The sequence below is a fragment of the Sesamum indicum genome, linkage group LG13 (assembly GCF_000512975.1).
Source record: "Sesamum indicum cultivar Zhongzhi No. 13 linkage group LG13, S_indicum_v1.0, whole genome shotgun sequence".
Classification (NCBI taxonomy): Eukaryota; Viridiplantae; Streptophyta; class Magnoliopsida; order Lamiales; family Pedaliaceae; genus Sesamum; species Sesamum indicum.
Window position 1 is genome coordinate 3,509,120 of NC_026157.1, and position 11,630 is coordinate 3,520,749.

Below are 11,630 nucleotides of genomic sequence, written 5' to 3' on the forward strand. Positions count from 1 at the left end.
GTGGGGGTGGGCCCGGTGGGGGTTGGGGGTTTGGGGGGTGGGGGTGGGGGGAATGGGGTATAATTATTATTTTTTAATTTTTTTTATAAATTATAATTATATGTATTATAAAGATATGTTAAAAATTATAAATTAAAATAATTATATATTAATAAGCCTAGTTGGCCGGTTTGACTAGAAGGGTATTTTAGTCATTGTTTCTAAAAAAATAGATTCAAATTGACCAGGGGGCTGTGTGATTATTTATTGGTAACCTAGGGGTGATTTTTGATATTAAAAATTTCATAAGGGAGTTTTTGATATTTTGTTATATCACAGGGGGCAAAATGGATTTAACCCTGCCAAGAACTGCTTGTTGAATTTGGAATTTCAAAAGCTGTAAACACACAGATTTGTAACAGCAATTTGTAACAGCAACAACAATTGAATTCTTTGTCAATTCCCGTCAATTTCATTTGCCATTTGAAATTTGATTAATCTGCTATTAAAAGTGCTTAATTGAGGATCAAAAACTGCAACCATTTTCAATTGCTGCTTTATTTTCATTGGACGTTTTTAGTCGGTTTCATGTGGGGAGAATTATTACAATTATGTCCTCCTTTATTGCTGAAATATTTTGAAGCCTATATAAAGGCTTGTCTCTCCATCATTTCAAACACACCAACACAACAAGCTCTCATTTTGAGTTCTCTCAAACTCTCTCTTTCGGCTTCTATATTTTGTTTAAAGATTTGAGTCTCTTGTTTCGATAACAAGCTTTTGAGTGTTTGGTCAAGGTGTTCTTCGGTATAGTGCTAAAACCGAAGAACTGTAACCGTCTTATCTTGGGAGAAATTACGTTGGACCCGGTGCACTGCTGATACGGGGCGTATATTTTCTTCAAGGCAAGCAGTAATTCTGCGATTCGGTTAAAATTAACTACTTCAAATTGGATTGAGAATTGTTACGATACAATTCTCGTTGTAAGTTTTTGATTTAAATTTCTTGTCGTAAATAGCGTTTCTAATTGTGTTTTGTTATTTGTTCCAACGTGGATTTATTTGCTTTTGATTTCTAAATCCGATTGTACTATTTCAAAACATCGTTTCAATTGCTTGAAACCAATTATTTATCCAACAATCTTGAAGAAAATATACAGGTTTTGAAAAATCGAATTTTGTGTTGGAACTGTTTTAGAAAACACTATTTTTTCAAACGCATTTTTGAAATATTACTTTTAGTTTCCTAAAATACTAAAAAAGATGGCCGAGCCGATTTCTGTTGCAATTCCGATCACACAAAAGGTCAACTTGACCGGTTTACCGAACAAATTTTCGGGCCAATTTTTCAAACGCTGGCAACATCGAATGAAAATTTGGTTGACGAAGAAAGGACTTTTGTCAGTGATTCAGGTGATCAGACCTGAACCTACTGATACCGATCCCAAAACTGTTGAGATAGCGCAGTGGACAGAAAGGGATCAAATAGGCAGAGGAGCGATTTTGTCAGCCCTGTCAAATACGCTCTTCGATGTCTATTGTTCCGATTCTTACACTGCTAAGTCTCTGTGGGATGAGTTGGACCGGAAATATAATACTGAAGAGCAAGGGCTCGAAAAGTATTCTGTTTCTAAGTTCATGAGGTATCAAATGGTTGAGGACCGGTCTGTAGCTGAACAGACTCATGAGATTATCAACCTTGAGCATGCTCTGGCTATGCTGAGATGAAGCTTCCCGAGAAGTTTCTGGTCATGTCCATAGTGGACAAATTTCCCAAATCCTAGGAAAATTTTGGCATGACACTCAAGCATCAGAAAGGAAGATTGTCTCTGGATGATCTTATGATTGCTATCAGCATTGAGGAAGAACATAGAAATCAAACGCATAAGATGCCTGTTGAACATCAACCAAGGGCCAATCTTATAATGGGGAAACAGAAAGTGAATAAGATTAACTCGAATTCGAAAGCCATCAATAAAAGCAAGGCCTCCAAAAATAAGAAACCAAAAGCAAACAAACCATGCTGGAACTGTGGGCAGGTTGGACACTGGGCCAAGCTTTATCCTCATAAAAAGGCCAAGACTGGGCAGACAGTTGTCAACATGGTTGTGGGAGGTTCTAGCGGTGCTAGCACCTCAGGAGCAACTGATGGGTATGTATCTGTACAACCCGAACTCTTGACTATTTACGAACCATATGATTGGTTGATTGATACTGGAGCGAATGTGCACGTTTGTGCTGATAAATCTCTCTTTGTGTCTTATCAGGCCATCTATGGAAGGACAGTAAGCATGGGGAACTCCAGTACAACTGAAGTACTTGGGATAGGAAGCGTGGACTTGAAGTTTCCTTCAGGGCGCATTCTGTCGCTGAAAAGAGTTCATCATGTACCCACTGTCAGAAGAAACATTATTAGTGGTTCTGTAATAGTTAGGGAGGGATATGAATTGGTTTTCAAGTTTAATAAAGTTGTTATTCAGCAATTTGGTATTTTTGTTGGTAAAGGGTACTTAGACGATGACTTGTTCAAAGTTCGAGTTGATAATAATAAAATTGATGTTTCTGATTCTATTATATTGAATGTTGAATCTTCTACTCTGTGGCATAGTAGGTTAGGTCATTTAAATTTCAATTCGATCAAACGAATGATGAATTTGAATTTAATTACTAGTCAAAATATTGAACGAAATCACAAATGCCAAGTTTGTGTAGAAGCTAAACAAGTTAGGAAACCCTATCAGTCAATTGAAAGGGATTCGGAAATATTTGATTTAGTTCACACTGATATTTGTGAGTTCAATGGAGTTTTAACCAGGGATCACAAATGATATTTTATCACCTTTATAGATGATTGCAGTAGATACTGTTATGTGTTTCTCATGAAAAATAAGGATGAAGCCTTAGACAAATTTATTTTGTTTAAAAATGAAGCAGAAACCCAAACTGGTAAGAAACTTAAAAGACTAAGGTCCGATAGAGGAGGAGAATATGAGTCGAGTAAGTTCAATGAATATTGTCAAACATTTGGCATTATTCATGAAGAGACTCCTCCTTATTCCCCTTCGTCTAATGGAATGGCTGAACGAAAGAATAGAATATTTAAAGATATGATTAACAGTCTCCTATTAACCTCCGGGTTACCAAAGTATTTGTGGGGAGAAGCTTTGAATACGGCTTGCCATATTCTGAATAGAGTCCCTCTGAAACACAATACGAGTACTCCTTTCGAGTTGTGGAAAGGTAGGAAACCAAGTCTCAAATACTTTCGAGTGTGGGGGTGCCGCCTAGCAAAAGTGCTAGTCCCAGAACACAAACGAAAGAAATTGGGTCCTAAGACTGTTGATGCCGTGTTCTTGGGCTACGTAGAGACAAGTTATGCCTTAACATTTCTGGTTATTAAATCAGAAATTCCAGGCATTGAGGTCAACACAATAGTCGAATTTCGTGATGCTGTATTCCTAGAAGATGTATTTCCTTTAAAAACAGGAATACCTTCTAATGTTTCGCTTGATGATTCACTTACCTCCACATCTATTCCTGAACATGTGGAAAAGATGTCAAATGTGGGGGTTAGTTCTAGTAGTTCTAATAAGACTCATGAGGAGTCAGATGAACCTAGACGGAGTAAGAGAGCTAGGTTGGGCTATGTGGAGACAAGTTATGCCTTAAGATTTCTGGTTATTAAATCAGAAATTCCAGGCATTGAGGTTAACATAATAGTCGAATTTCGTGATGCTGTATTCCTAGAAGATGTATTTCCTTTTAAAACAGGAATACCTTCTAATGTTTCGCTTGATGATTCACTTGCCTCCACATCTATTCCTGAACATGTGGAAAAGATGTCAAATGTGGGGGTTGGTTCTAGTAGTTCTAATCAGACTCATGAGGAGTCAGATGAACCTAGACGGAGTAAGAGAGCTAGGATCGTCAAGGATTTTGGAAGTGACTTTGTCACTTACAACATCGAGGATGATCCGATAACTTTCAAAGATGCTATGGCCTCTTCAGAAGCCAAGCAGTGGAAAGAAGCTGTCAAAAGTGAGATGGACTCCATTGTTTCCAATGGAACATGGGTGCTAGTCGATCTCCCTCCGGGGTGTACTACTATTGGATGTAAGTGGATTTTTAAAAGGAAACTGAAACCTGATGGGACCATAGATAAGTTTAAAGCCAGATTGGTGGCTAAAGGGTTTAAACAAAAGGAGGGAATAGACTATTTCGATACCTATTCCCCGGTAGCTCGATTGGCTACAATCCGGGTGCTTACAGCACTTGCTTCGATGTAGAATCTCCCGATTCACCAGATGGATGTGAAAACAGCCTTCTTGTATGGTGAACTCGAGGAAGAAATTTACATGGATCAGCCTGAGGGGTTTGTAGCTCATGGTAACGAGCATAAAATCTGTAAACTTGTTAAGTCTCTATATGGACTTAAACAAGCACCCAAACAATGGCATGAAAAGTTTGATAAAACTATTCTTGCATTTGGCTTCACTGTAAATGAGAATGATAAGTGTATATACTGCAAGGTTAAAGGAGATAAAATGATAATTCTATGCCTGTATGTGGATGATATTCTGTTAATAGGATCATGTCTAGATATTATTACCGAAACCAAGTCATTTTTGAAAAATAAGTTTGAAATGAAGGATATGGGTGAGGCTAATGTGATTCTTGGTATCAAGTTGACTCGGTCCACTGATGGGATAACCATTTCTCAATCTCATTATGTTGAGAAGATAATTGAGAAATTTGGTTATCAAAACAGTAGAATTGCTAAAACACCATATGATCCTTCTGTAGCTTTATTCAAAAATGAAAGTGGTGTTCCGGTTGCACAGCTAAGGTATTCCCAAATTATTGGGAGCTTACAGTATCTGGCAAATGGCACGAGACCAGATATATCATTTTCTGTCTCTAAGCTGGCTAGATACACTAGTTGTCCTGACAAAACTCATTGGGGTGCTTTGGATAGAGTACTAAGGTACTTAAAGGACTCGGTGTCACTGGCCATACATTATGGCAGATTCCCTGCTGTTCTTGAGGGATATAGTGATGCTAGCTGGATAGTCAAAAACTCCGAGAGTAATGGGTGCTCAGGATATATTTTTACCTTAGGTGGGGGAGCAGTCTCCTGGAAGTCTGCAAAACAGACTTTGATAACCCGGTCTACGTTTGAAGCCGAGTTATGTGCGTTAGATACGACTGATACCGAGGCAGAATGGCTATTTGGGTTGTTATCACAACTTCCCATTGTAAGTCAGCCTCTTTCACCGATTGCTGTACATTGTGATAGCCAAACCACAATAGCAAAGGTGAGGAGTCGTAAATACAATCAAAAGACTAAACGACACATCCAAGTTAGACTGAAGTCTATAAGGGCATTAGTGTCAGACAGAGTAATAGGCATTGACTTTGTGGGAACAAAGGACAATGTGGCTGATCCTTTGACGAAAGGATTGAATCTGTCACAAGTTCATAAGTCCAGATTGGGGATGGGACTGAAAACCCATGAGTGACATATCTACGACGGCAACCCAACCTTTTGAGTGGAGATCCCACAAAGAAGGTTCAATGTGGTATCAACAAGTCGTAAGGGTATGTCGGAGCACCAAATAGACTGATACTTTGTATTTGGAGTCTGTCCCCTGAAATTCTGGAAGGTGCTGCTACTGTAAGTATAGTAAGAGTCTAACTCTGAATGGAGTCAAGTCTTATAAGACGAGATGCTAGCAGTGCATTCCTGGAGACGCCCAACTAAATGAATGTCGTTGTTTGGCCGCAACTAAGGAATTGAGTTATTCCTAAAAGCATTCATGAACAGGATCAGGACACATGGCCTAAGTGTCAACTCTAAAGATCAACACATAGCTGGTGGCTTGTTGTTACTGACAGACGTTGTCACACTCACAGGCTTAAATTCAAGGCTTAGTTCCATTTGACCTGGTGACAACTGACGTTAGATAACTTAGACAGTGGTTCAAACCGGAAGGTACCATTGTTGAAAACAAGTCATGGAAACTTGAGTTCAAATCTATGAGTTTGTGGGGGATTGTTGAATTTGGAATTCCAAAAGCTGAAAACACATAGATTTGTAACAGCAACAACAATTGAATTCTTTGTCAATTCCCGTCAATTTCATTTGCCATTTGAAATTTGATTAATCTGCCATTAAACGTGCTTAATTGAGGATCAAAAACTGCAACCATTTTCAATTGCTGCTTTATTTTCATTGGACGTTTTTAGTCGGTTTCATGTGGGGAGAATTATTGCAATTATGTCCTCCTTTATTGCTGAAATTTTTTGAAGCCTATATAAAGGCTTGTCTCTCCATCATTTCAAACACACCAAAACAACAAGCTCTCATTTTGAGTTCTCTCAAACTCTCTCTTTCGACTTCTATATTTTGTTTAAAGATTTGAGTCTCTTGTTTCGATAACAAGCTTTTGAGTGTTTGGTCAAGGTGTTCTTCGGTATAGTGCTAAAACCGAAGAACTGTAACCGTCTTATCCTGGGAAAAATTACGTTGGACCCGGTGCACTGCTGATACGGGGCGTATATTTTTTTCAAGGCAACCAGTAATTCTGCTATTCGGTTAAAATTAACTACTTCAAATTGGACTGAGAATTGTTACGATACAATTCTCGTTGTAAGTTTTCGATTTAAATTTCTTGTCGTAAATAGCGTTTCTAATTGTGTTTTGTTATTTGTTCCAACGTGAATTTATTTGCTTTTGATTTCAAAATCCGATTGTACTATTTCAAAACATCGTTTCAATTACTTGAAACCAATTATTTATCCAACACTGCTGCGGTTACAGCATGCGCTCTAAACTCTCAAGGAACATGCTCTGATTATACATTTCTGTTTGAGTTGTAAATTGTAATGGCATTTCAAATTACTTACAGTCAACCAAGAAAGAGAAAAACCTCAACTTCAAACGCTATGGATTAAAAAAAAAAAAAGGAAAAAAACAGAAGTCATCAATAAATTCATTAGCTGTTATATCACTTCGTACTGTAAAACTTAATAAAAAAAGAAACAATTCCACGAACCTCGGCAGTTGAACCATTGGGCTCCGACAATATAATCCGAGGCGACCTATCACCGTCCTGAACTAAATTAAACGACATCGTGCTTACTAAATTTCGGCAAATTACTCAGAGTTTACTGTAATCTTCCTCTGCACGAAAAGTAGGAAAAAAAATCAAAATTGAAGCAGAAATGACAAGAGCAGAGGAACAGATAAAAATGCAAACCCCAAATCAAGCCCGAAACACCTCCCACCCCCCAATTAATCACATAAAAATAACATAAACACAACACTGCTGAATGATTGATCAAAAGAAGTAAAAAAATCAAAGAGAACAAAGCCAGTCTCATACATTTGGCGTCAACAAGTTGGTGATCCAATAATAAATTCAGCAAGGTATCAGCTTCGAGTTCCAAGAACAGCAACCCCAACTTCACTTCCACTTAATTCACTCAAAAAAATCACATAATAACAGAAAAATCATGCAACCCGATTTTGGCAATAACTTCTTTTTCCTGGATTGAAAAGTAGGCAATAGAAGTAACGACTTCTTTCTAATTATTATTATATTTTCAATTCCGAGTACGTCAACTACAAAATCATGAGTTAGAACCACTTATTTACAAAAGCGCCCCATATGAGGCGAGGCGATCATCCTAAATAATATGCGTTGATTACATGGAGAGTCAAATTCATACTAAACAAAATAATCCGATTACATTCCGAGATTAAATTCTAAGTAACAAACGAAAAACTACGAAGCTTTTAAACTTGGGGGCTCAACCGTCGGCAACTTCCACTACCTCCTCTTCACCCTCCGACACCTCAGGATCAAGGAGCCCATTGTCTTCTTCAACAATCCGGCCCTTATTGCGAAGGGTTCAACGAAGGATACGGCAAGATCGAGGAGCCCATTGTCTTCTTCAACAATCCGGCCATTCTTGCGAAGGGTCCAACGAAGGACACGGCGATACCTTCGAATTGCATCATCATAAATAAGAGTTGCCTTGTCACTTAAGATCGTATCGAACTACTCTAATTCTTGGAAACTCGAGACCGCCTCCTCTTGAGCCCCGGTACCGAACCACCTGAGGCGCGACCGCGAGTAGGGAGGGGGACTGCACCCCCCTACCTGAGGCGCCGCCTCAAACCGACGGGTGCCCCCCCCCCCCCCCCCCCTGCCCCACCTTCCGTTGGGTGTGCCGTCGTCTGTCTGCAATCTAACTCACGGCCATTTTCACATTCACCCTCCCCACTCCACATTTCAATCAAAGAAGCAAAATACAAAGCAAGAACACCAAATAAAGAAGAAACAAAATTTAACTAAGGAAGAGAGCTACCTTTGCTAGCCATTGTGGAGAAAATGGGGTTGGGAGTTTGAAATGCAAATGAAAGGAGAAAAATATAAGTGAGTAAGTGGAAGACAAACATGGGGCACATATCAAACAAATTCAACCCACCGCACCGTATAACTTCCAACGGTACTATAAATACAAAAAATATTAATTTTTTAAGGCAACCACTATTGATTACATAATTGAATTAATATTGTGGGATACTAATGTTTAATTCACATGATATATATTTACAATTATTATAAAATTTTACTCCTTATTATTAAAATATATTAGTTTTCAGCTTCTCATTAAGGAAACAAATAACCCAAAAATAAAAACATAACAAAATCAGTCAATTAAGTAAAAAGTATAATGCAAAGTAACTATTTTGCCCTTGGAAGATACATTACAAGGAATTATCCCCATCACAATGTATCACGAGGAGTGTTGTTGTGCATATGAATTTTTTAATTTAAATCGAGTTAGATCAAACATAAATCAATTACACAGTAAATATAATACATTTATCATGGAATTGATGTGCAATTTAAGGGAAGTGATCCATTACACGTTAAATATATCATATTTATTGTATTTTGATCGAACCTGATTTAAATAAAGTTTTTTTTACTGTACATATATACAAATTTGAGCTATAAAATGTGAACAAATCACCAATCTATGAATCTGATTTCCTATATTTGTAGTGGCACTAACTACTAGTTGACAACTTACAAATTTAGGGACTCAAGTGAGAAAAAAAAAATTCTAAACTGGTCTTTTTATTCGCAATTATAATATTGTCAGAAGGATCAATTTTAGTCAAAATTCAAGTTTAGGGATGTTAAATCAAGAAATGAACTTGAGAAACTAAAACGATTCTAAATGAAAACATAATGAATCAACTATAATATTTAATTCTAATAAAGAAGAAAAATATATGATACTTCTAATTCCTCTAAAGTACTTAAAAGATGAATGATATATCTAATAAATAGCAATAATATTTCAACATGCTTAATTTTCTAGGAAAGATCATAAATATTTATATAAAAAAAAAACAATTACTAGGGCACTTTAAAATTTAAATGAATAGCATATGAGTAACATGTAAATACTAATCCAAACTTCAAAAAAATAAAAATATAACATTGAATAAGTATCCTCAATTTTATTAAATTAAATGTATTGTTGAAAAATTTAAATCAAGTGATTTACGACTAATTAATTTTATTTTAATATTAATATTAGATTAATATTTTTAGATTATAAATTTTTCCATAATATAATGGATGTATCATTTCGAGAATTCTAATAATTGTAACTTATGATTAAATATAAAATAGTGAGAATGTTTTGAGTGTTTATTTCTATTGTAAGAAAACATTAGTACTTTTAACGGGGTACACTTTCATATTGTGCTCTTTTTGAGTTATATTGTTAATCTTTTATTAAATGAAACTTCTTACTAAAAAAATCCAAAATGAAGAATTTTGACTAATTATTTTTATCTATTGAGTTTGTTAATATTAATATTTTCTTTTTAGTTTGTTGATGATGATTGTATACTACAAAAGTTCTATTTTCTTTTATTTATTTTTGATTGGCAGTGTTTTTTCCATATGGAGAATAGAGTTCGAAAGTGTTCCAATTGTAAGCAGTATTAGGAAAAAAAAAAAGAAAAGAATTCTCAAAAAATAGTTGATTTGAGCTTCAATGATGTACCGACTTGTGTATATGGTTGAGTTGATTTTGATCAAGTAATAAATATACAACTGGAAATTGATTTCGGATCAAAATTTTTATTTCTTTGGCTAAGAAACAAGGCGGTCTTATTGGAGCCACAATACAAAGAAGGCCGAAGTACTACCATACACACTTAATTCTTATTTACAATAGACTCTTTACATAGATGGCTGCCGATTCTTGGAGAACCCAGGAGGGTTGATACTCTAGTGCAAAAGACTCATACTCCAAATTACTTGAACCCGATCGTCGTGAAAGCTGTCTTCACCAGCATTAAATTGTTAGAATGAAATAAACAAACAAAGAAATGTGTACAGACTCAACAATTAAAGAGAAAAACGCGCAACATCATGACATGCAATAACAACTTATATAAATAACATCTTCCCTCTAAGAACTAATTTAAACACCCAATTGTCACATATTGGCTGCTAAAAGAAGAGTGCATTCGACAACATCTAGAACCACATAATAACCTATATATCCATATATTCCTCTCTAAAGATTCCAATAGGCCACTGCTGTTGATTGCATTCTGAGGATCAGGGATTTCAATGGTAAATTAATGTCACTAAGAGTGGAAAATGACCAGATAAAACCAAGAAAAAACAATCATAAGCACAACAGTTTCTGAACAGAAATATTAGAACCAATCCATTCACAACTGAACAAAGACATGGCGTGAATTTCCAAACCAATCAAATTTACACATAACTGACCTTGTCTTCCACCAGTCAACTTGATTTGGAGACCCTTGTCGACAAACTTCGCCAAATCCAAAACTGTTCCTTTTCGACCAGACTGAAACAAAGAAACAATCTGTATATTAGAAAAACTGACAAAACATATATAGACATATAGATCTATATATATGCACCCGTGCACGCACACACGCCTGAGAAAGAAGAACCAATAAATCGTGTCCTTATTAAGGCTAGAATAGCATGTTTAGGGAATACGTCTCACGAGAGATTGCTAAAGAACAGCAGCTTTATGCAGCAACAAATATGGCCTGCAATTGTCGAAGAACCAAAGAAAACAATGAGAATAAACTTAACAGCTCTTCACTACACATCTTTTAACAAACAAGAGTAAATACATGATGCACCATATACAAGAACAAAACATGCAACTTACCTGTAATTAGAATTACTTATTCCCGCATGAAAGAAAGACTGCAGCTTATCCTTGTTCATGATTTAGAGCAAAGAAAGGATACAAGGGACAGTTCCACCAAAAGAACACTATCCCAAGAACACATTTTCTTGAAAATGAAGATAAATTCACCAACTTGACTTACTTTTTTCTTGAAAGGAGAAGCAGTTAAACACAGTCAAGAGACTTGGAAATAATTTTCAGGGAAGTTCCTTAAAAGTAGTTCCAGCAATTTCCTCGGTCATGTCTTGAAAATTTTATTATTGGGAGTTGCTGATGCCAGAATTACCAACCCGTGTACAACTTCAACATAGAATGTTAGGAACTAACACCACCATTTTCTCACCATTTTATCCAGTGTAGCAATAAAAATCACAACAA

The 11,630-nt window shown here is 36.2% G+C and overlaps 1 protein-coding gene and 1 long non-coding RNA gene across 3 annotated transcripts in view; both read right to left on the reverse strand.

Moving 5' to 3' along the window:
• LOC105176318 (putative glucose-6-phosphate 1-epimerase) overlaps window positions 1-7,253 on the reverse strand; it is a 10,200-nt gene extending 2,947 nt beyond the window's left edge. The window contains exon 1 of the mRNA XM_011099085.2: window positions 7,034-7,253. Within this exon, the coding sequence (XP_011097387.1) occupies window positions 7,034-7,111 (78 nt within the window). The 5' untranslated portion in view covers window positions 7,112-7,253. The remainder of the gene's footprint in view (window positions 1-7,033) is intronic.
• Window positions 10,119-11,630, reverse strand: part of LOC105176317 — a 32,706-nt gene continuing 31,194 nt past the window's right edge. Inside the window, exons 2-3 of one of the 2 annotated variants that reach the window (XR_002288220.1) lie at window positions 10,814-10,895; window positions 10,119-10,352 (exon numbers count right to left, since the gene is read on the reverse strand). This is a non-coding gene — a long non-coding RNA (uncharacterized LOC105176317). Of the gene's footprint in view, window positions 10,353-10,813; window positions 10,896-11,065; window positions 11,107-11,630 lie in introns of those variants that run through there. The other variant, XR_002288219.1, reaches the window with a different exon arrangement.